At 35.5% G+C, this 27239-nt stretch overlaps 1 protein-coding gene across 1 annotated transcript; it reads right to left on the bottom strand.

Moving 5' to 3' along the window:
• Window positions 1-352: 352 nt before the first annotated feature.
• On the bottom strand, window positions 353-27009 carry LOC127257139 (auxin response factor 8-like). The gene is made up of 14 exons (XM_051283468.1): window positions 26280-27009; window positions 25903-26015; window positions 25713-25811; window positions 25546-25602; window positions 25298-25453; window positions 25125-25209; window positions 23988-24078; window positions 23724-23888; window positions 23533-23655; window positions 15114-15189; window positions 2937-3084; window positions 1339-2324; window positions 1066-1256; window positions 353-963 (listed from the first exon to the last, which is right to left on the bottom strand). The coding sequence occupies exons 1-14, from the start codon at window positions 26320-26322 to the stop codon at window positions 792-794; spliced, it is 2505 nt and encodes an 834-aa protein (XP_051139425.1). The 5' UTR covers window positions 26323-27009; the 3' UTR covers window positions 353-791.
• Between the last annotated feature and the right edge of the window lie 230 nt (window positions 27010-27239).

Consider the following 27239-nt stretch of genomic DNA (forward strand, 5'->3'; position numbering starts at 1 on the left):
GTCATCATCTTTACTATGGCAACACATGCTTTAGAATTTTTATGAAAACTACAGTTGTGTTATACCTTGGTTTGTTTGTGTGTTTTTTTTTATGTTTTTGGATTTAGAATTAAATTCAGTATATAAAATAAACATGATGTATGAAGTTATATGTTATCGCTTGGTTTGTTATTGATTCTGCATCATCTTGTTTATGTTTGTCTCCAATGAACTGAACTAATCAACCATATCATTGTTGCCTAGTTTTCATTATCAAGTCGAACGCCTTGATTTTGACTCCGTATTAACTTCATAAGCTCTTTATGCAAGAACACGAACACGAACACGAACAAGAATACAACACATACAACTTTAATAAACACACCCAACCTCTTCATTCCACAGCTTTCACATCAAAGGTAGGCTGCTACAGTTAAGCATCCAACAATCTTATCTCCATTATCTTACACACACACAGAAATCTAGGGGGAGAGGGCATAAATTGGATACAGTAAAGCGGCAACTTAGGTAGGTAACGTGTAAAGTACTTAGAACATAGTAATCATCGAATCTAGTTCCAGTTCTCAAGTTTAATACAGAATGAAAGCATGCCTTCTCTTTTCAGATCCAAGTCTACTACACACAGCCTGCTGCATATATTCCTACATCGATAGTGTCGTGCATCACATACGTGGCAAATTCTTTCAAGCAACATACATAAACATTCAAATCGTGGACTCAAGGCACTTTTAAGCGAAGGGCAACTTACAAGAGCCAGGAGCCACATGATAAACAGCAGTTTTCAGTTAGGTTCAGTATTCAAGAGATCCTAGAGATGGAAGTCCTGAGACGATGTTTGAAGCATCAGCAGAATCTATTCTTTCAACTGCATTTCTATTCATAGATTCAGGTTCTTGTTTTCCCAACTTCAAAACATCCTCTGGAGAAAGGATCTTGATATACCAAACGTTATTCACGAAAGCCCTGTATATGCATAGTGTGGAATTAAAGAGTAAGCAAACACATAATGAATGTGGAAGGATTTGGCCATAGAATCGAGAAATACAGTTTACTAGATGTACTTACTCCCATGGGTCGTCTCCAAGGAGAAGGACGTCATTCTCCCTGTCAACGAATACAAGCTGCCAGCCTGATCTTTGAGGGTCTTCAAGCAACCCTTGAATCCCAAACATCTGACCCAATTCCTGGCGCAGCTCCTGATAGCTGCTGAACCGGGCAATATCCAGGGACCTACCAACCGATCCCGTTTTATAGACCTATAAGAGAGGTTAAAAATGAAATCAGAAGTCACTCTACATACACATGCATATTAATTTTTAACAAATCTTTAGTTAATACCTTCACGAAGGTACGGGTTGGTGTAGATTGATCAACTTGTCCAGTACTGTGTACGATGTCAGAAGAATCTTGGACAAAGCCGTAAAGAGGACTCTGATACCCGGATGACCCTAGTGGCATAACTGACATATCAGCATGGACTGAAGAAGCACCAATGTTGGACACGGTGGTGGGCAGCAGAAGGCCAGATGAGTCGAGATTGGCCCCGAAAAGAGCCTGATTCTGCACGTCTAAGCTACATGTTCCCTGCTCAGCAGGAGCCTCTTTTGTAGAATATGGAGGAAGTGACCCTGAATTCGAACAATCACTACCTGAAGCATGTGTATATTTCGCTGTCCACGACTGCTGGGCTAACTGCTCCCCGGGAACTGGTTGTCCAGTCTTCGAGAAATTCAAAAGATTACTGCTTCCTTTGGGGCAAAAAGAACCCAGCATGTTTAGCATGCTCGAATGAGCCATGGATGCGGACATGTTACTGTTTGCATTCGTAAAATCCGGCTTCGTAAATGAAGGGGAGGGAAGATGATCATGTTGGACTAGATAAGTGTCTTGATAATTATGTTGTTGCGGATGCTCTTCCGACCCATGATCAACTTGCGGTTGCAGTGGCCTCTGCATATTCTCTAGCAGCATTTGGGTCTGGGTAGGAAGCATTTGAGAAGAAACCGATGATTGGACGGCCTGTTGCTGTTGCTGCTGCTGCTGCTGCTGCAGATTATGGCTGCTAGAGTGTTGGAGATAATGAACAGGTTGCTGGAACTGCATGTATTGCTGTTTCAGTAAGTCCCCAGTTCCAAAATTCTGCAGCCCAGCTGCTAGCATAGCCTGATACTGTTGGTTAAGATCGTTCCTTGAGCCTGTTGGATCAAATCTCTGCTGCATCAATGGAAACATGCTGGGAGACTGAAAATTAAGAGAATTGAAGCTTTGATCGACAGCTTCTCCTCTCAACCATGCCATGCTGTTGAGTGCATCGTGCCCAGTATCTAGCACAGAAAAGTGTGGAGATATTACAAAAGCCAAAGTAAAGTGAGAAGACTTGTACAGACTTAAGACCGAGCCATTTAATCAATACAAAACTTCTAAACAATAGAATAGAATAGTGATAATCTAGGGGAACTAGTCCTTGTGTTTGGATGTATTTGTTCCTCTCAGAAATTTCCATTATCCCTAGCCCGCCGACATAGCATTAACAAAATTAGCACTTTTCTTGTGCATATACATAAATATAAAAAAGTTCAACAACTTAACAACAATTCAATCATTATCCTTGGTCTATTTTCTATTAAAAATTGGTAGTGTACTAGTGTTCATGTAATAAGAAAAACATCAAACTGTACAGGGTTATCAAAGTAATTGTCTTAAGATTTGGCTTGAAACTGTAACATACAGCAAGGAACAAGACGAAAAAAATTTCAATTATTCATGACCTGAACAAGTCAAATATGTCACCGCCTCTCCCTAAACCCTTCAGCTTTTATGGAAAAAAATTGTGTGCAACCACCAAAGATTAAATATTGAATTGGCAAATTAACTAATTAGGCATCATACGATGCAATTCTCCATATAATACGAAGTACTGAATGAAGAAGTCATACCTTGGAAAGATGATGCCCCGGGATACCATGGCCTTTTCAGCCTCACAGGAAACAATGATGGGTACATTGGAAATGTAGTCAAAGGCTCAATTTCCCACTGAGATACCCTTGGCTGCCTTTCACCTGCTGTGGATTCATCCCAACCAACCTATCAAATTCATGAAATAATGAAATCAATTAATCAGTAGTGACTGGGATACAAGTGTTAATGATACAAAGAGTGTGTGGTACATATTCGGATATCATTATAAGCTACAAATTACAGAAAAATATTAAGCCCTAAAGCGAAGATGTGCTCAAAAGTTGATTGTGACCTTAAATGATACATACTTAGAATCACAAAGTTTGAACTTCCAAAATTGAAGAACAACATGGAGAATCTCTGCCCACTGATCAGCAAATATCGAGAACATATAATTAAGACCTTGATAGGAAGAAAATATTGCATGAGCTAAAGTATAGATCGCGGAAAGGCCACAAATATTAATGAACCTCATCTCAAAACTATAACAAATACAAAAACCCCCAAAGGCAAATTCATAATTGATAGGCACAAATAATTTATTTCAGTGTCTAGCTAGGATTTCGATCAAGTGCAAGACAGGATCTTATAAAAAGTTCCCCATTACTAACTCTGAGCTGATGTTTTCATTCCCATGGAGATTGAAATCTGTAGCAATCAAATTTTTAATTGCTAATCTAGAAGGCTCCACATGGAAATCATATTTATTCGCAATGTCCTTATGGAATGTAATATTCATATGTATTAATAATAAAACTTAAGGTACCTATATATATTGTTAGAGGCCTAACTATACTTGGATACAGATCCAAATCTTACTCCAGTTATCCGGTTAGTATATCTATATAAATGAAGTCATCCCTAATTTACTTTAATTAATCAATGCCGATCTATATAGTCAACACCCACCTCCTCAAGTAGGAGCATATAGATCCATCATACTCAACTTATACATATCTAGTTGATCTACACTCCATTCAAAGCCTACATGAATATATCTCGATGCTGATCTTCAGACTTGGCATGTTCTATAGAGACACAACCTTCTCAAACTTTGTGACGAATGATGTGAGCATCAATTTCAATATACTTTATTTTTCATGGAATGTTGGATTAGATTCAATGTATAGAATAGACTAATCATCACACCTTAGTTTTGTTGGATGGTCAAGTGTGTGGCCGACTTCTTTTATCAATTGTTGTATTCATACCAACTCACATACTAAATCTGCCATCGCTTTATATTCTACTTTAGGAATAGATCTAGGTTTCTTACTTAAATACATAAGACCGCATCCCAAGAAAACAAAATACCTAGAATAGTCTGCATCAATTTAGCATTTGACCATGTCTAGCATAAAGCAAGCCTCATCCACGAGCACTTTTTAGATAGCGAAAAATTGCTCTAAAAGGCCCAATGATTGATTGTAGTAGAATTTATAAACCAGCTTACAAGTTACACCACTAAAAACAAATGCTTTGTTGGGACAAGTTATTGTCAAGTAGTACAACTCCCCAACAACTCTTCAATATCTCTCAAGGTGATTGTCAGAATATATCCTAATATTAAATTGTATATATTCTAGTATTACATAGAATCCTAGTATTAAATAGTATATATTCAAGAATTAAATAGAATCATAGTATGAAATAGTATATATTTCAATATTAAATAGAATATTGTTAAGAAGGGATCCGGGCTTCCAACCTTAAACCAATTGGTGATAGGTGGAGTGGCCTTCACCCTTGTAAGCCAAGAGGAGATCCCACATTTTTCCAATGTGGGATATATTCAACACTCCCCCTTGCCCAATATGGACACTATGGCTCTAATACCACCGTCTCACCTAAAAGCTCGAACTGTTAAGGAAATACACTCATTAATTATTAATCCGCAAACGGGAGTCCTCAATACGCTCCCTCAGGTGCAAATGGAAGTATGCGAAACTTATACATATGCCGCAGACTCTGATACCATGTTAAGAGGGGATCCGAGCTTTCAACCTAAAACCAATTAGTGATAGGTTGATGGCCCTTCACCCTTTAAGCCAAGGGGAGATCCTATATTTTTCCAATTTGGGATATATTCAACAAATATATTTTAGCAAAATATATACATTAAAACAAAATATTTGGTTCATTCTAAGTAGACTAGTTTTGTTTTCCCTATAGTGATTATAAGTATTGTATTTTATTGTAAATGAAAATAAAAAACACAATTACATTTTTTCTTCTCTTTGACGGGGTATCAGAGCAAGTTTGTATCCTAACCCAAAACAAAATACACTCTTGTATGCTTCAATTATAAAGAAAAAACAAAAAAAACAAAAAAAACAAGAAAGAAAGAAAGGAAATCTATCTCTTATTTTCTTTCTTGATCTTTTATGGCATCCTCATTTAACATGAAAGTTATTGTCAGTGCTGCGCTTTCTTATGTTGTGTCTATTCCCTAGACGGCTGTTACTATGTTGATTAATCCTAATCAATATTGTGCTGATTAATCCTAATCTGTAGGATTATATTTTAATCAAACGGTAGAGATGGGTGAGAAGTGTAAAATTGTAAAATGGGTTACAATTTTGTAATTTCCCCACTATTTAACAATATTGTTGTTCTACTTTATCTTTCTGTATCTCTGTAGCTATCATTTTTTTTTGTGTTTTTCTTCTTTTTTTTTAACAATTTATCATATTATTTTTTCTTTCTGCGTATTCTTTAAAATAAAATATTAATAAGTGTGCCTATATCAATATACAATTAGTTTTAAAGGCACAACAATTGATTATGAAGTGCATGAAATATATTTCCTGAAAGCATTATACTACCTCCGTCTACCACCAATCTATCCATTTATTTTTTGCATGTTAATCTTTGAATATTAATTATTATATCAAAACGTAATACAAATCAAGAAAAAAACGACAAATATTTCTATTGGTATCTTATAATACTAATGTAATGACATTTGTACAAAAAATTATACAAATATAAAGATATTTTTAATGTTAAAAACAATGACGCCAAATGCAAATGGATAAATTGGCGGTGGACGGAGGTAGTATTATTTTTTCCATAGCTCCTCTTATGCTCTTTAATATCAGAGTTTGTTCTCTTGTCACACAAATAATTATGATGATTTCTTATAACTGTAATTAAATAATCAAAGCATGAAATATATTTACAAAAAGCACTACACTATTGTTTTTATAGTCTCTTATTGTGCTCTTTAGTATAAAAGTTTGTGCTATTACCAAATATCAATGGAGGAGCTATTATCAATTATTATGCTTTGAGAAAGAGAGAGAGAACTAAGTCTATAAGTCCATCTGATCATCATTATCATATTCTGGTGTTCCTATGATTGGATATTAATAGTGAATGCAGAAGTAGCTTTTTTTAAAAGAAAATAATCAAATGTGAGGTTGCAAGTTGTGGGAAGGAGTATTCACAAAAAATAGTATACTTACTCTTGTTGTTTGGCAATAAGAAAGGGTAGGTAAATTGTTGTTTTGGCTCTACCAAATCAGATCAAGCAAACACACATATCTCTCTTGCCCCTATTCGCAAAAGAGAATTAATTTTGTTTGTTTTTTTAAAGAACACTATGATTGGATAATTAGAGCATAAAATATATTCTCAAAAAACACATCATTATTGTTTGCATAGACTTTTCTTGTGCTTTAACGAATCAGAGTTTGTGCTCTCGCCAAAAGATAATAAATTATTAAGTTAATTTTTTATCAGAGCACTGTAATTGCATAATAAAAGCATGAAATATATATCCATAAAGCACTATTTTATTATTTGCATAGATTCTTGATCTCTAACGAATCAGAATCTGTGCTTTTGATCCCATTACTTATTATATGATGATTATCCCACTCTGTGTTACTACGTGTAAAATTTGGGGTCAGTACGTTTTGGTTTTTTTTTTCTCATTTTCAAGTATCACTTCACCTCCAACTCCAATTATATATATATATAGATATAATATGTCCATTGCTATTATATATAACACATATATAATTCACCTCTTACGGGGTTTTTGCTCTCCAATCTACAGAGTCTTGAAATTATAATTCATTTGACCTAGTTAATGAACTCGTCATTGTTATTATATGTTGTATTTTAACAAATATACATATATAGTAAAGAAAACATTTGGAGTTTTTGAGAATTAATTATATCAGTTTTGTATAAAAGCACTGTGATTGAATAATCAGAGCATAAAATATATATCCAAAAGACACAACATTACTATTTCCATATGACGACCTTGTGTTCTTTTACATAAACGTCTTTCCTTTGATTTGAGACACAGTTTATTCACACATTAAAATGTATAATAAAATTACAAAACTGACCGTATTTAATATTGACCACATGATATAACAATATCAATCTCTAAAGGTTGATATTTATTCAGCGTGATGTTGATGCATTAGGTGCTAACACCGTAAAGCAAGCGCTATTCCCGGTTTTGAGTATGAACGGTTAACCACAATTGCTACACCTTCTACCAATATAGGCTCTATTATAACCTCTTCATGAAGTGCTACAACCTAGATGTTAGATTCCGGTGCTTCCCATTATATTACTGAATCTAAATCTCAATTTTCCTCTTTTACTCATGCTTCTTTGTCTCCAACTTTAGGCTCCCTCGCGATCATCCCTCCCGACTGTTGCACAACACAACCAGATTTAGAAAATTTCACCTTTCTAAATTTCACCTCACAATTACTGTCAACCAATTGACCAATGGAAATAAGATTAGTGGTAAGGCCAGAAGAGACAAAGACATCAATTAAAGGGGAAATATCACCAATAGATGTAATAGGCAAATGGCTTCCACTAGTGGTTTGGGTATCAAGATTTCCGGAACATGTTTTTACATTGGACAAAAAATCAGACCTAAACGTCATGTGATTGAAGGCTCCTAAGTCAAAATACTAAGTATGAGATTTACGAAGAGGTGTACCAGAGATTCCCAAGGCTGAAAATGAGAAATTATCATTTGTTGGACCATTTGAGGAGTAACAAATTAAACATGTGATGCATTTGCAGAACCACCGGCGTGCCTGAAACCGCAATCGTTATTGTGTATGCAGTCTCAGATCTCCCACGCAGGCAGATATGACATTCCTTGATGATGTGAACTTCCTTCTTGCAATAATTACAAAACCTATTTGAACAATTTGAAGCATAATGCCTATATTCCTTGCAAGAAAAACATTGAACGCTACTCTTCCTTTTGACTTGAGTAGTGTTGCATAAGCCATTGTAACAGATGCAGACCCTTGCTCATTCAACGAATTTTTTGAGTGGAGATCGTTGCTCTTCTCGAAGCAAATCATTTAGACAACTATCCAAGGAAGGGACTCATAATGCTAGACCTGGTGGCTTTAAATTAAAGTCTCAATTTTATAAGAAATTGATATCTTTTAATTGTCTCATTAACAACTTGAATAGAATTAAGACTTTCCGGAGGTAGGCTAGCATAGACAATATCAATGTATTCAGCCCACATATTCATGAAGCAAGAGTAACATTCGAAGATGGAGAGACTATCCTGATGAAGTTTCTCTATGTTGTGTTCCATTGGAATCGACAAGCAGTATTCTGCTGACTTTGAATCCTCTATAAGCTCAAATTTCAATTGCAGTCTTGAAAAGTCGCAAATTCAAAATGATTTCGGGCTCAACGATCCAAGGATCAAACTCATGATCTGGGCATCCTTACCCTCCCACTTGAAAAACCATGGTTTATCAACATGGCCCTATGAATCTTTACCCTTGACGAAAATCTGGAAATTGAATCCAATAATTTTTGCCGTTAAGGCGAACAAGAAGAGTATCATACTTTTTTGAAAACATAATTTCAAGGAACGGAACAAGAGAACACGGAAACAAAAAAAAAAAAAGATTGGCTCGGAACAAGTATTTAGATCAAAGTTGGCTCTGATTCCATGACAAACTTTGAAGGTGATTTATGAACGATCAGAAAAACTGTATTCACCGCCTAACAGTTACACAATATATAGCTATTACAAGCTGATTTCCAGCATCTAATTACACTAATTACAGATGACAGCTCTAAATTACAATAAGGATAAAATCCACAGACATGATGGCTGGAAGATGTACCATTTGGATATAAAAATGCATTTCTCATTTTCTCTACGGTAATCTTCAAGAAACTGTATTTATGGAGCAACCTCCCTGATACATTGCTCAGGGGAGCAAAAGCATATGGTTTCTGGGCTTCGAAAAGCAATATATGATCTGAAACAAAGTCCTTGAGCATGGTTTGATAAGTTTAGCCAGGTGATGAGCACATGTCAGATCATTCAGTATTTGTGAGATGTAGGATGAATGGCATTACTGTCCTGGTTGTATATGTAGATGACATACTTACATCCTAGATATTTTTTGAGAATTGAAATAGCTTATGGAAAAGATGGGATTTCCTTATCTCAGCGTATGTACGCCCTTGATTTTCTTAGTGATACCGAGCTACTCAGTGTTAAGCCAGTTGGCACCTCAATGGAGAATGTTTCTAACCTATGGGATAACTTAGTTATTTTTGAAAAAAAAATAAAAAAAATTGAAGTATAGAAGACTTGTTGGGAAGTTAATCTACCTCACCATCACTAGGCCTAACATATCCTATGTCATTGGAGTAGTAAGTCAAATGGAGACATATGGTGAAGCTCATTGGCAAGCTATTCTTCGAATATTAAGGTACATAGAGAGGGCCCTGGAAAAGGTCTGTTGTTAAGAGAAACGGACACTTGAGAGTAAAAGCTTATTTTGATGCTAACTATGCTGGAAAATAAGAATGACCGGGAGTCTACTATTGGTTATTGCACTTTTTTGGGAGAAAACCTTGCGACATGGAGTAAGAAACAACCAATGATAGCTCGATCTAGTGCTGAGGAAGAGTATAAAGCAATGGCTCATACTGTCAGTGAATTGCATGGTTGAAAAATCTTCTAAGGGTACTGGGCTTTGACTACCATGAGCCTTTTATTATGCACTATGATAATAAAGCTTCAATCCACATTGCAGGTAATTAAGTCTTTCATGAACAAACAAAATATATAGAACTTGACTGTCACTTTATTCGTGAGGCAACCTTGAGTGGACGAGTTATCACTTTGTTGACTCTTACGCAAGTAGTTGATGTCCTCACAAAAGCACTAGATGTTGAACGCTTTCACGAGTTATGTAGCAAATTGGGAATGCATGATATTTTTTCTCCGGCTTGAGAGTTAGAATATATCCTAGTATTAAATAGTATATATTCTAATATTCAACATAATATATTTTAGTATTAGATAGAGTATAAACATTAAATCAAAATTTTTGATTCATTGTAACTAAACTAATTTTATTCTTTTTCCTTAATTAGATGTACTTATAGTGATTATAAGTATTGTACTTTGATCGTAATGATAATACAAAACACAACTCTATTTTTTCCTTCTTCTCTTTGACAACGATGAAACAATTCACTATTATTTTTCTCCTAATGGATTGGGATAATTAGAATGGAAGGCTTTGGCTTCTACATTTCTAATCCCCTTGTGAGATCAAGAACATACTTCCTTTAGATGTGTTTATTACATGAGATTAGTTGTGTTTAAATAATCCTCATGTGTTATCAACACATAATGATTAAATAATTCCATATAATCCTCCATAATATACACACCTTTAGATATAAAAATTCAATTATTGTTCTTTATTATTTCAGCTCCTTGTTCAAAGGCCCTTAAGTCCTTTGTTTGGAAATTGTCTTGCATAAATAACTTTAACCCAATAACCGTAAATTTGTCTCTTAGTAAACACAATATCATCATCATACATAACCAATAGAAACACGTCAACTTGAGTGAACAACCTCAACCCATTCTAAGTCGCAATTCATGTACAGCCTAGTATATGGTGCAAAACATTTTTGCATCCCTGAAGAAGGCTTCACTAAAAGGGATACAGCAATGCCATTGGAAACAATTTTTGCTTAAACTCATGTATCCCTCTTCTTTAGAATGATTTAGAGAATATTAAGGAACCTGAACATTATACTCAGCCTCCTTCATCAAGAGTATATTATCAAGTTTTATGCTAAACTGATCAACAATCTTGATGTTGTGATTTTTAAAATCTCATTTGAATTGGTTTTCACCAATCCTAGATACAAAATGTTGTGGATAACAGAAACAGAGAGAAACTAGCGTAGCTCACTTGTATGCTAAAGTTGAGGATTTTCCTACTCAAACCTAGACAATTCTTCTACGCTAGGAATGTGACACACCATTATTTGATGGTGTCATTCCTTCTCTACAAGCGTAATCCCAAGTCATCCAACTGAAATCTCTTCAACAAAAACATTCTTTATTGTATGTTCAAGATCCTATTACTTGACAATGACCAACAAATTCATCATAATCCTCTTTATCGTGCTCTTTGTTGTTTGGGTATATCTTCATCAAAATCAATATCTTGAACTCTACTAAAGGCAAGGGATCGAGATCACGCAATCTGACAACCTCAGAGCTCAAGATAATACATCTAACAAAGCACTATCAATCATCACCTCAACATGCATGAACAGATTCCAGGGAGCAAACCCTTCACATGTCATAGAAGATGGAAGCACAATAAAATAATGCCATTATAAAAGAGCATCAGTGATGCTGAAAGCTATGAAGTAGTCCACCAGAGCAACCACCGCAGTCATTTCATGACAAACAGATGTAGATGCCGCACCATCATACTTGTTTCTTAACCTTTATTCACGGATGCAGTGTATTTCCTACGATGCATTGTACTGAACACCCAGGCTTATCATAAGTGAACTAATAATAATAATAAAGAAAAGAAAATTTGCAATGTGGATATTAGAGAATTTTAAGTATGAAAATGTTAGCACCTGAGCATGGAGGCAAACATTATGTACTACTTGACATTTTCTATACAGTTTTATGTGCATTAGATTTTGCATTTACTTTTCTAGTTCACAATTCTTGAAAGATATTCCTTGGTTTGCATTCACCTTTTTGTAATTTGAGAACTTTTAGCTTTTAAGTACAAATAAAATGGCTTAATAGCTATTAAACTCAGTCAACGACAACCTTTTTTAGTTTTATTGAATATATAGCTACTTATGGGTGATGCGAGATCTCTTGATGGCCTATCATTTATTTGTACAATCACGTGGAACAACAAACTATTGTAGTATTATCAGATTATGTGAGCACAGTGAATTAGATCTCAAATAAGAGCTAAAGCTGAATACTGCCCCACAAGGAAAAAAGAAACACAGAGATGCTTCTCAGGAAAAACCAAAGGAAGCGGAATATATATATATATATGTATGTAAGTAGGAGCAATTACTCATTATTTGCTTCATGTTATGAAAAATTACTGATTGAACAACTGTAACATTAATGAAAATTCTGAAGGTTAAGATATCAAAGGGACACAGCATATTCCCCTAGATGTAGCTAAATTCAAATAAATGAAAAGGAAAATGTAATGTTTAAAAAGTTTGCATGTGTGTTCAACTACCTGTCATTCCATTTTATTTTATTTTTAATAATGTGTTTATGAGGTATACATTCCCTAGTGACATTGGTTTTTTTTTTAATCCAAGAGTGATCACACACCACAAACAGCTCATTTCAGGGTTAGATGTAGTAATAACTTTCTAGACAATTGATTTGAGTGATATATTCAGCTGCCCTTGTATTCTGTCTAGTTTGCTCTCACTAACTTCTGTAGTGGTTGTATCTTGTTATTTTCTTAAGAAAACGTATGAGGTAAGACTTTGATCATTCTGTGGCCAAAAACAGATCACTTGGTCATTAATCTTACAGAATAATTAATAATTATCACTGCCTTTGTAAGTTTAGCAAACATAATGTCACTGCATTGTTCTAGCACTAGTTTTGTAATTATTTATATAAAACCATCCTCTCTCTCTCTCTAATATATATATATATATATTATTTTTAATTTTTGTGGAATTTGCATAGCCAAAGAGCACAGTATGTTTGCTATTTGAGGAACTGCATCAGTTTGCAATGAAGTTATGGAACTGCAATGGGAGTAATGAATATCCCATAGTTCATGCTAGATTTTCAGCTGTATGTTTAAACTGCAGAAGAGCTAAAGTGAACCGGAAGTTAGCCACGCAAGTATGCTACATATAGCCAATATAAATGGCATTTGTCACCATCAAGATAGAATAAGTGCTGAATTTACAACTTTCGTTGCAGTAAAAAAAAAAAAAAAAAAAAAAAACAATGTCAAGTTACTATTCAACACATTAGATCCATATAAGCAATCAAATAAAAAAAAAAAAAAACAATCTAGAGGTTAGCAGCAAATTCAATTGTAAAAGAAATTAGCAAGTAGGAAATCAAAGCGTAGCAGCAACTGAAGTCGTAAGTAAGAATTCACAGCTAAAAACCTTATGGCAAATCTCATATATCATGTATTTGGTTCGCAAGATACACATTAAGATTGATTTTAGTAATCAAGTGCAGTAGTTTCAATCTTCATTCTCATAGGTACTGCTTCAAACAATAAACATTCCTCTAAACTTCACAAACATCAAGTACTTACTTCTGCAAAAGATGCTTAAATTGACTCAAAAGAATTGTGATTATGCATAAAGTCTTGCATTTGCTAGTTTACCACAATGCAGATTTGTTAACCCGATAAAGATACCATGTGAAAGTCCAAATTAAAGAGCTACAATCTCACTTCAGAAACATGTAACGATCAAAACAATTCATATTAAGGCACTGAAGTTCATTGATTGTGATGGCAAGTGTTGAGTGTATGATACACACTATGATTATCCGCACTAGATATTTACGTTTACATCAACAGCTTAGCACAGAAAATTAAATATAAGAAAACCTTGGGTGATGGACATGAGCATGATCAATATTACCCCTCTAAATGTCTGTATATTGTTATTCAGAGATGCTATGTTACTTTCTGAATTTTCAATTCATGCAACTTAAAGCAGCTCTAGATAAGCTGCGGCAATCACCTAACCACTAATGTTTTCTTACTGAGTCTCTCCTCAGAGTAAAACTTGGACTCAATCAATTAACTATTCATAATTGATATGAAGCTTTTGAGTTAAAGAACTGCACTGCGCTAATCATACTTTATAGTATTTATTAATATTTAAGGCATGCATATATAATCTGATGAGTTTGAAACCGATGCAGTTATTATTTATACTTGTTCTAGTTTAATGAATAAGAATATTTACACTCCATAAAATTATACAGTAATGAATTGTGCGTGTGTTATTTACTAAGTGTACAAATCGATTATTGTGAAATTCAAATTCAACTCTTAACAGTAAAAATATTAAAAATAATTATATTAGCTTTACACATCAAACTTGAGAAGTGTCAAATAAATAAAGGAAAATGAGAATATCTAACTACAGTTGTCAAGTTATGCCATATCATTCAAACTATTAATAATTTAACTTTGGTATAGTGGATCTCTATGAAAATATAGAAATGGGAATTGCGTTTTGTAAGAGTAGAGCTTTCAGGTTGAGAAAACAAATATACTAGCTTCTACTCTTGATACTCATTATCTTTAGCAACAAGAATGAAATTTTATAGCATTTAGGCACAATTATGGATATCTATCATTAAATTTGCATGATTTTACATTCTCAATTTTCATAGTTTATACAATTGAATGAATTGATTCAGTATTATCCTTTATCATATCACAGTTTCATTATGGCCAATGAACAAGTGTATATAGTTAATTTATTTATGAAAGACCAGAATATCTTTTGATTTGTAGAAAATATCTACTAAATCATTCTCTTAGGCATAACTCTTACATTGAAAAACATATAATATAGTTGAGGTCAAAGCAGGGTTAAGAACTTGCAATATATATTATATTTGATGTGGTATTTAAAGAGACATCAAGTGGGTATATTTGCACCATGATTATCAGTTAGAGAGGAGGTTCTTATTGATAGTACCTTCACATAACATGGTAGTGTGCTGCAAGTTGGTGAAAGTTTCTCAGATTGTATATGTAGAGATAAGAAACTATAACAAATAAAGTGAATTACAACAACATTGAGGATTGAGTTACCTTCACTGAACGCCAATGAGAGTTTGGCCATCGAACAGGATCTAAATCACCAATACCGGTAATTGTGCCCATGTATCTGGATGTGGAGAAAATAACACCAACAATTCAGGAAATGCAAGTATATAATATACATATGAAACTTCTACAGTTGGTGATGTTGATAAGATTTAATTCTCTAGTACTTGCTCAATTTAAGTAGTTGCAATACACCAGAATGCACTTTCGAGCACTGTGAAATATTCAATTAAGAATAAAAATATGGTGGCTTCACTGTAGGTATATCCAAACACATAGTAGTCCAATGGGTCACTATTCTACTAACACTTCTCAAGTTGAAACATAAATCATATGTATCAACTTGTCCATAAATACTTGATTTGGGGACCTCTACGTGATTTAGTGAAGATACCACAAACTAATCATTGGGAGGCACATAGGCAATACCAATGTGCTTATATAACACCTTCTCCGGATAAAGTGGCAATCAAACTTGTCCCATTCATGTTGCCTGTGTCTTCTCTAGAGTATACTGAAAATGGTGGAAGCTCAGTCTTGTTGTCTACTTTTGCACCAAAGGTGGCCTCTAATAGCCTACTAGTCAAGGTGATGGCCCTTATCGCTTTTGTACTCATTGCAATTGGTGGGACACACCAAGGAGCGATGCTACAAATTACATGAGTGCCTTTCTTAGGGCAAGTTTTAATTGGCTTAAGAGATGAGTAAAAGTTAAAAGTAGAAGTCAAAAAATAAAGCATATTATTTTATGTTTGGATGAATTTTAATAAAAGAAGCTTTTTAGAAAAAAAAAAAATATACATATATTTTGATACAATAAAGTTGAAAGTGCTTTTAAAGCGTCAAAATTACCAAAACTAACAAGTTAATTTAAATATATTTTCCTATAAAACTTTTATAAAATATTTTAAGATTTAATAAATTATATTTAAAAAATTTAAATTAATTAGGATAATTAAAAATATATATTTTTCAATTTAGTATCTTAATTATATTCTTAATTTTAATTTAATTATAATATATAAACTAAAATAAAAATATAATTCAACTTCAAAAAATTGAACTCTACAACTTATTTTAAAACTTTACAAATTATATTTAAAAATCTTAATTATCTTCCATAATTAAGTCTATAGGTGTTGGGGTGTGGGGTTTTTAAAGTTTTTTTACTATGCATCAACTCTTTTCCTTCAGAAATATCACATCAATTTTCCATTAAAATATCACATAAATACCCTATTTATATGACATCAAAGCTATTTTAGAAGTGCTTTTTTTTTTCAGAAGCACGTCCCAAGGTGTTTATCAAAAGAATACTTCTAGAGCCCAAAAACTATTTATGTTTTTACGAAAAAAAAAAAACTATTCCAAACAAAAATAAATTCTTTTAACAAAAAAAAATACAAAAAGCCAAAAGCTCTTTTTAGAAGTCAAAAAATAAAGCATATTATTTTATGTTTGGATAATTTTTAATAAAAGAAGCTTTTTAGAAAGAAAAAAAATACTTTGATAAAATAAAATTGAAAATGCTTTTAAAGCGTCAAAATTACCAAAACTAACAAGTTTTTAAACATATTTTCCTACAAAACTTTTATAAAATATTTTAAGATTTCATAAATTATATTTAAAAAAATTTAAATTATTTAGGGTTAATCGAATGAGAACTTTATTCGAATCAATGGAAATAGAGAAGAAAACCAATTCGTTTTGTAACTAAAAATTAAAATAATGATTATCTACCCTAACATGACCTAGATGCGCCCTATATATACGCAGACTCATGGGTCAAGCCCAAGACTATGAGTAGGTCCTTTTTCCCCCTTCTAATGTAGAACTTGACTTTACCCGGCTCCATAACAACTCCGTCCTCCTTGAAAATCGCCTTGTCCTCGAGGCGGAAGTCCGGAAACTAGAGGCGCAATTCCTCCTCATCAATCCAAGTCGAATCCTCGTCCATTAATCCCCTTCAATGTATCAAAACTTGAAGAATGAGCTTTTCGTCTTGTCTCTACCGCCATCTGCTTGAGCTCAGTAGATCCGACCTCATCTTCTGTCCACCCCTCGACCTCGTCTATCTCCTTGAGCTTGGCCACCCAATTCATGTTTGGGTCCACCACACAAATTCGAAGGAACTTGCTCGCACACTTATGCAATGGTGTATAAAGCTCTTTGAAGCGATAACAAAACTTAGACTGACACTCGCGATATTCTTCATGACTCAATTTCCGGAAGGGGACTCGCCCGGAGGATAGGTCCGATGCCGCCGGACGTCCCCCAGTGGAGCTGTTGTCCATGCCTTGTCTACTGTTTCCGATGCCATTTCCGAGACTAGAGAGACCTACCGGCGGCCCAATCCATACCCCGCCGCTATGGCGCAAAATCACAGACTGTCCAAGCGGTTGATATGTCGTGACAGAACCAACATTGAATTCTCACTCAATGTTGCAGTGGTCAAGTGTCCTAAGACGATTGCAGATGTTCTGTTGCAATCCCCCAATGAATTATCCGAGGTAGTGCTCATCTGTCAAGCTTGGCACCTGTGTCGCCAGTTGGATGAACTCGTTGATATAATGATCAACTCCCTCTTTTTGTCTAAGTGATGCAAGGCGCTCGTAAGGGCTCTCTATGTAACGATCATCAAAACAAAGTACTAGGGCTTGGGAAAACTCCACCCAAATGGTGGTTGGATGGCGAAAGTGTTGCCATCGAGACCAGTACAGCGTTGTGCCTTCTAGGGCGATGCGCACTAATGCCACCTTGAGTTTTGCTCGAACCTCGTGGAGTTCAAAGAGTTGTTCGGCACAAGCAACCCAACCAATAGGCTCCATCCCGTAAAATGGTGGTACTCTGACTTTTTAGATGAGCGGGTTGGTGAAGCCGCTGTGACGGGGGTCAAGCCTCCCAACGATTAAGAATCCGGTGCGAATGGACGCGGCGCCATAGGCGGTGACGCTGGGGCACCGGGAATTACGTCTGTGGCTGACCCACTGGCGCGGTGGCATCAACGGCGGAGCTGACGCTGCCAACCGCTGCTGTGATCGCTACGAGCAACTCTTTCCATAACGACGTCATCTAATTTGTGTTTTGTTCTCCCAAAGTCTCGAGCTTGGCGGGAATATCTTAACGGATTTGGTTTACCTCCCCTTGTATTTTCCCAATGATTGATTCTAGTAGCTCAAATCGTTGTTGATTAGAGAGAGGCATGATTCCGTCGGTAGAGGATCTGGCAGGTCAAACCAAATTATTATAACTTAAGGTTAATCAAAGGAGAACTTTATTCGAATGAATGAAAATATATAACCACAAGAGAAAAACCAATTCGCTATGTAACTAAAAACCAAGATAATGACTATCTACAGTAACATGACCTAAATGCGCTCTGTATATAGGCAGACTCATGGGCCAAGCCCAAAACTCATAATTAAGAACTAAATAGGAAATAAAATAATAGAATGAACAATAAGAAATAGAATAATAATTAATGATGAATTCTTCAATCTTGTGCCACAATTAGTCCTAGGTCAGTAGGTTCTTCTTCTCCCTTCTAATGTAGACCTTGACTATACCCGGCTCCATAACAAAATTATTCAATCACTTTTGATGCCGAATCTATATCTAGGATCACCCTGTGGGACAGTTGATTAGTGTAAGTCATGAGTTACATGTGATTTACTATTTTCTACACCCTTTAGTTTAGTCCAATTAGATATTTGGGTCCTAGTTGTTCATTGTCTATTTTTCTTCATTCATGGATGATTTTTCACATTGCAATTGGCTTTACCTATTGAGAAGTCGTTCAGAAAACTTATTTTAGGTTGTCTATCAAAGTTTTACTTTGTGATAATGTGTTTTGAGTATTTCATCACTCAATGCATGTCATCTTATGATATCATTCATGAGTCTTTTTGTACTTATACTCCTCAGAAAAATAGGAATATGGGGCATAAAAACCATCACCTTATTGAAATTGCCCAGACCTTTCTCATTCATAACAATGTTCCATTCTAGTTTTGGGCTACTTATTACCACATCAATCGCATGCCTTCTTCTATACTTTTGGGCGTACATGTTTTGTTTATAATCACTCTCCTGGTCTAGATAAACTCTCTCAATGTGCTATTAAATGCATCTTTCTTGGTTACTCTAAGGTTTAAATGGGAATACAAATGTTACTCAACTAAACATCGTCAATATTCTTTTTTGTTGATGTCAAATTCTTCGAGTCCTCGATTGCCGTTCCTCTTCTTCTCCTCCCATTTCAATAGTCCTCCCTCTCATTTCCTCTAAAACAATTAATCCCTCTTTTCCTCAAGCTTAGGTTTATTTTGATTGTTCTCATCCTTCAACTACCCATATCTAAACCATACCTCCTTTTTCAATGGTCTCCAACTCGTTGTTGGTCCCACCCCCTTTGGCATTGACAACTCTCCTTCATTGGTCCTTTAACGAGAAACTCATTCAACACATAATCCCCACCTTACTTATAATTTCTTTAATTAACACCATTTGTCTTCTCTTTTTTTATAGTTTCGTAAGTATGTTAAGTCCGATTCTATCCCCAATTCTGTCTCAGAGGCTCACTCTCACCCTTGTTTAAGGTAGGCAATAGTGGATGAAACATAAAAGCGTGATCCATGCTTCTGAAGAAAGTATCATTAGTTTCATTATAGATGCGTCTCGGCAAACACTTTTCTAGGTGGAAAGTTTAGACCCTAATGAATCGAATGTCAAAGGTTAGCTACATCAGGACTCAAATTCCTTCGTTGAACAACTAATGAGACAAAAAACAATCTCAGATCAGGAATTTACTATACGGTACCCTTATGTGATCACTAAATGTTCATGGCTACCTTGAATGAGAATAGTACTTGGGAGCTAGTTTGATTATTTGGATCAATCTACCATTGCGCTTTGTTGGGTTTATGCCATTAAAGTGGCGTGGATTGCAAACTTGATAGTTTAAGACTCATTTGGTTGCCAAACAATTTATTCAAGTCTATGGTCAAGATTATACTAAGACCTTCTCCCAAGAGGTTGCGTGCTTGTTTATTTCTCTTGGTACAATCCCGAATTGGCCCCTTTATCTGTTGTTGCGACAACATCAAATTGAGAATTTTTAAACGGCGATCCTCTATTGTGGCGGCTTCTGCAATTCTTTGTCGTTACAGCAACGCTAAACCTTAAAAAATTAATCCTTAATACGTAGAAACTCCAGAGCGCCGGTAATTGAATGCCAAAACAAAAACTTGATCAAAGAACTAAAAGCAACTTGACAGATGACTTGAAAATATTGCAGTATGTTGTGCCCAGAAAATTCTAGCAATTGGACACTGGACACTTGCACATGAGGCCAAATCGGCAGCAACAAAATTGTTGCCGTGTTGATCGGTGTTGACCAAGCGTTAACTGCCGCAGGTAACTTATACGTGTTTCTGTGATGATATATGGTGGCAAGTGTCGTCTCAAAAATAGTAATATGGTGGCGGTGGTGTTATAGGTCAGATGCATTGAAAATTTGACAGATTACAATGGGAAAAACATTTTCGAAGCAGTAGTAGATTTCATATTCAAAATGCAGTCCTTCGGGTACATTCCAAGTTACGGGACGTACTCGTGGCTCTAATGCACTACATTTTAGCAAAAATTTCTATGAGATTTATTAATAATAAAATTAGGATTTATTTATAAAGCTTATACCAAAAGATAAACTCAAATAATAGCAGTCTAATCGAGTAGATATGCCTAAATAATAACTTAATATAATAGACATGCTTAATAATAACTATCAAATCTAAATAATATTTATCAAAATATCCATCTAAAATATATATATCAACAATCACATTGGACAGAGAAAAGACAACAGCAATGAGAGCAAAGCTGAGGAAGAACAGAAGGAATAAGAGGTGATTAGTATGGAATAAAAAGCATAGGAGAAATGGAATGGTACATGAAAAAACAAAATTAGGGCTCAAGGAATATGACATCAGCTGAAAATAAATATTGATGCTTAAATATGTAAGAGCTCTTGTACCCCTCCTAAAAAGAATACCCAAGAAACATGCACTTCAGAGAATATGAGAATAGTTATCAAAGCCAGAAGAGTGATTATGGACAAAGAAGTAGACCAAAGACATGAAAAGGTACAAAAGCGCATGATTGGATGGAAACATATATTGATGAGAAACCTTGCTCTAAATATAAGAAGGCAAGCGATTGTTGAGATATAGTATTGCATAAGCCCTGATACTTCACAAGACAATGCCATTCTATTGAAGAATATAGACACAAGAAGGCTAATGAATGATAACGATCCTATTGAAGAATATAGACACAAGAAGACTAATGAATGATATGTAGGAGGACATGTATTGAGTCATATGCAAAGAAAATATTAAGAGCATTGTCACTAGGTAGAACTTTGACGAATTGACCGTGAATTTGAGCAAAAAATAGGAAAATATAGAGAATAACTCATAATGGAATCAAGCTAAGTATGCAGAAGCCCAGCTGTTGACTTGCTTAGGAAACAACGATTAAAGAAATTTACCAAGCTAACACAACTAACACTCGGTTGTCGACAATTAAGACAATCGAGAAGCCATGTTCTTCAACTTAGGCCGACTAGGATGACCAAAACATAGGTAAAGAAAAATTGAAGGGTGCACGGTGATGCAAGCATTAGTGCATTTCTACATTGAAACTTAATAATGGTTCTTTGGTTCGCCCCACAGAATGTCTTGTTACTAAAGATTATCCCGAGGTTTATGGCACAAATCATTATGAGACTTTCTTCCCTATGGATAAATTAACTTTTGTCTATTTGTTGACTTCTTTTGCCGCCGCATAATGTTAGCATAGGGATAATTATGGCACAAATAATTATGAGACTTTCTTCCCTAGGGATAAATTAACTTTTGTCTATTTGTTGATTTCTTTTGCCGCCGCATATGCTTAGCCTAGGGATAATTATGGCACAAACAATTATGAGACTTTCTTCCCTAGGTATAAATCAACTTTTGTCTATTTGTTGATTTTTTTTGCCCCCGCATATGCTCAGCCTCTTCAAACATAAATAGTCTAAAAATACGTTTCTAAATTTCTTTACAAAGATGTGTATAGAGACCATGGCTTTGTTGCAAAGAGGAGTTGGAAAAGCTTTTTGGTTTCACAAGGGCTTGTACATATTGAAACAAAGTCCTCCACATAGATTTCCAATCAAAGGCTTAGATCATTCAAAATACTTTATGGAATTGAAATACATATATATATATATGAAAAAGAAAGCAACTTTCGATTTCAAATGAGGCATGTCCTAATCTACGGAGACTAGGGAATCAAAGGCCAAGCATTGCAACCCTCCCCCCTCCCACAACTTTCAACTTACAACCAAAGTAGCATAACGGTGAATTGTTTCATGACTATGAGAGATATTGAAGACTTTGCGGAAGGTTAAACTATATAATAGTAATTTGTCCTTACATTGCATTTGCAATTAGTGTTGTAATTCGAATTATATATTCGCCTACAATTCATCGTTTGGCCTTCCTTAGACATTTTCTATGTTATTTGAAAAGGGTTCTTGGGCTAGGATAGTTTTAATGGTATACAAGGTCACTTTAAAATAGAATGCTTTACAATGTGATGATTTAGGTCTAAGGATTCATGGGAAACTAATACAGAATATGGTGTTTTTGTTGGAGGGAATCTTGTGTCTTCGACAGGTAAGACAAAATGTGGTTTCCCAATCCATTATTGAAGCAAAATATAGTGCTGCAATGCAGCTAGTATGTGAGAATATAGATACAACAATTGATTAAAGAAGTAGATCTCTCAAACTTGATCTTGCAGCAAACTTGAGTTGCATTAATCAGGTTGCTAGCAAGGGTTCATCTCTAAAGAAAGTCTAGGCCAAAGATCAATTAGGAAACATATTCACCAAGGCGTTGAATGGATAGGTATTTATCCAAATTCCTAAAATAGAAGATTCTAATTTTAGGTATACAGTGTTCTTGACAGAGGTTAATATAATAGATTAGTTTTTCTCTACTACAAACCACATGTAACAGAGTCGCTACTTTTTCTTTGAACAATGTATTGTCTTGTGATGATAGTATTAAAAACGATTATAGCTAGCCTGAGCCCGTAAATTTATAAATCCTTAACATGTTCTAGTTCATTTGAAATGATCAGCAATTCAGTTAATAATTTGGCGCCATACAACCACCAAGGAAATTGAACAAGATCCTAAGAATCATTTATGTCTGCATCTTCATATTGATAATGATTTGTATATTTACATCCAATCAAACTACAATGTGAACTACTACTCGCATAATATGCAGAAATGATAAAACCATAAAATACAGATATTATGATGCAGACAACTGAAGCAATAAAGTACCTTCGGACACTGGATTCTTCTGTTTCAAAAAGCATTCGGAAGCGCATTCCAACTGATACCCGCGTGTGGTATACAGCCTTGGCAAACTTAGTGAGTGGTATGACAAATTCAGAAGGACTAGCCCTGATTCATGATGGCTATGTTAGTAGATACTAGAAGGGGGGTAATATTAGAGAAAAACTTAATACAACCTAGGATTATAAAACACAGTGAAGCAGCTATTAGTAGCAGCAGCATGAGCAGCAGCAGCAAGGAGTCCAATGTGCATGCTGTCACTCGAAAGAACAGATGATGGCATCACAGTTTGCGGTCGGATGGCACGACGAATCCCCAGAAGCAACTGATTTTTCTCATTCCTAAAACCATCCCAATCACATTTAACTCATCATATGACCATGAAATTATAGATGCGAAAAACATAACTTGCGACTGGAAAAACAATACTGCTAGCATACCAGATAAAAAGAACAGAGTCTCCAGCAACAAGTCGTTTGGCACTAACAAAGACACTCCAGCCAGTGGTGAGCAAATGACGCTTTGGCTGACCTGAGCATACGACGATTACCAATAAATAACCAAATCAGCCAAAAAATTATAGACCTATTTGGAGTTACCAGTGTAAAGAATGATGCATCTTCCTGCAATCATAATTACAGGATAATAAAGAAAAACACTAACAAAGGGGAGTATCTCATTCTAAAGTTAGTGTTTTAGAGGACTTTTCATGAATTCCACACTTTCCTCTAGCTTATTTTCAAAAACCCATATCTGTTTTGTAAGCTCCAAGTATCCTGAGATATGAACCATCTCTGCTTTTTAAAAGGCGCTAAGAAAATGGCAGTTCCCTCCATTTCAAAACTCATCTCTTAAACAACCTCCTTGTTCTGTGTTCTTAGTACAGCAGCAGTTATTGGGAAATAAAATAAGAGAAGATACAGACAGCTGTCTACAAAATTTTAAGAAAAGACATAATTGGGAGAATCCATATGCTTTCAATGCCGAAGTGAAAGAAAAGGTACAATGTTAAGGAACCAATAAAATACTTGACTTGACATATTTCTTTAATATAGCAGCATATTCAACTCTCAGAAACATGTATATAAAAGTGAACAGCAATTAAAAGATAAAATAGCTCCTTCTGAATCATATTAAACAAATGAATGAAAATTTCGGGAAATTATGACAACTTTTTCCCCTACAGTACATGTGCTCAAGAGTATATTTTTTTCATAAGTTCTGCACTGCACTGAGAGCATAATTCCACAAAAATGTAGCTAGTTAGCAAGTCCTTGAGACTCGTGTTCACATGCTTCAGTGACAACCTGCCTTATTTATTACACTTGCCAATATCTACAATTGTAGATGCTCAAACCCATTTTAATCATATTGGTAAGAGAAAAGCTATCGCTGCTAAACTTACAAATCTGACTAAAAAAGGAGAAAAATTCAAAGATCCACAGGAACTTTGCCGACTAAAATGTTTGGAATTCATATTATGAAAGCAGGCAGTGCTTATGCAAACTCTAATAATTTAATCATAAAAGATGGTTTCATAAATTAAATGTTAACAGCTGAACGCTAAGAAACTTTACCGCGGAAGATGTGCCGAAACTTCCATTCAACATCATGGAGATCCCTTGCAATAAGCTCTTGAGCAGGAGGTGTCTGTGAGAAATCCTGAAGGCACCAACCCAAAATTAAGGACCACTTCAGGCCTTCAAAAATAACTACATAAGGAATTATCAGACCATGATAGTATCTTTACCAAAGGTGGGAAAACTTTCTCAGCAGCGCGTCGAGGAACAGAAAAACCTCCATGTGTACTAGTATCACTTGCTGTCAGTGTCTTGCAGAAATAGTTAGTCGGTTGCCTGCTAGGAATTCCCAGCTCCATGGGAAGATATGCATCTTTTTGTTCTTGCTGTGGACAAAAGTTTAGCATGCTCAGCAACCCTGCGCCAAGTGTTGCAAAATTATGATGTGTCAAGTATTGTTAGCATAAGTTTGATATACCGGAGTCAACGGCTGCAACGTCATCTGAGCATATACTTCATCCGTTTCAACATCTGCCTGAGACTCAAGCAACAAATAAACCATTCAAGATTTAATGAACTAATGAATTTTCCATAAAAAAAAAAGTAATACTGAAGCATCTAATGAAAAACTAGAACAAAACCAACATGCATAGTGACATTGTGGAGCTGGCATATCAATTGAGGCGGCAAGCTAGGGTAATTCGGTATGTGGGCATCGACTTCTTTATTTGTTGTGGCAGCAACCTGCCCGAACAGTTGCCAATTAAGATCCTTAGAAAATGCACAGCAAGCATTCAAAATACACGTATAAGACGACGCAATGATGCAGAGAAACCTGCTCACTATGACCCTGGGGGAAGTAAACCACACGGCTTCCAACCATTGGCAGGGATACCAATGGACCAGCGCAAGCATGCCATAGTTCAGAATTCAAGCACTTCTTCTCCCCTTCCATACATAAGCCCACAATCAATTAATAGATTCAATTAAACTAATCAACTAAGAAACAAATACCCCCTTCTTGGACAGTGGGGCTGAAATTGAGTGTCTTTTCAAGAAAAAGACAAGCAACAAAAATTCAATGACAAAGACACACACGGAGAGAGAAATACGTCGAAAATAATTTGGCACTAAAAAATAAGAAGGAAAAGGTGAAGCCGTAAAAAGGAAAAAGGAAAAGTATGTAGAAATTAGAGACGACAGAGCGGATACCTTCATGAGGCTGCTGACCCATCCCTGATGTTGAAAGCTTCATAGTTTTATCCACACTTGAATCAATTATAAATCTATATATATATATATGTATATATTATAATCTAGTATAGTAGTACGATGATTCTACAACTGCATATCCAGCCATACAACTCTCTCTGAAACTCCCATCCTGAAAAAAACCCTCAACTCCAATTCTCAACACATTAATCCCTAACCACTCACTCAATTCGAGCTGCTGCAGCAGTATCCTCATCCTTATCATCTCAAATCCTCCCAAGTTGCATTTTCACCGCACCGACAAAATATCACTGTACTTACAGCAGCAGAACTCCAAAAGAAACCCAATTGCAGTTCGCAATAATTAATCGAGGAAAATGAACAACCCAACTCCAGCCATTCTCCCCTCCCCACGGAAATTGGGCACACCAAGCTTTCTTCCTCGTCCGCTTGTAGATTCCGCAGCTGCAACAAGAGAGCAGAAGCTGAATATGGAAAACTTTTTCACTCACTCACTCAACCAGCCAGCCAGCCAGCCAGTCAATCGCTGTCTTTCTCAACTTTCTTCAACAAAATCAAGTGAGACCTTTTATAGTCCTCCCGACCAAGCTCGACCTGGTAGCAGTCATCTCAGGATAAAAGAGAAAGAGAGAGACACGGACAGACAAAGAGAGGGAGAGGGTGTGTGTTTGTGTGTGCGTGTATACGAGAGAGAGGGAGAGAATGCCTGTGTATGTAATGGCAAATGCTTCAGTGAGTGTCCCTCTTTCTCTTTCCTTTCTTTAAGAGAGAGAAAAAAGGTGCAATCTTGGCCGTCCGCTGGACCGTACGGGGCATCCCTGCCGTCCCATAAAAAATGATTTGACAGGAAGCATGTGCCACCATCCTTCAGTGGTCGCTGTCAGAGTACGGACCATCAAAAATATAATACTGCTCATGACAACGAAAGAGAAAGGGATG

This window comes from Andrographis paniculata, unplaced genomic scaffold, assembly GCF_009805555.1.
Source record: "Andrographis paniculata isolate CXL003 unplaced genomic scaffold, ASM980555v1 Contig57END, whole genome shotgun sequence".
Lineage (NCBI taxonomy): Eukaryota > Viridiplantae > Streptophyta > Magnoliopsida > Lamiales > Acanthaceae > Andrographis > Andrographis paniculata.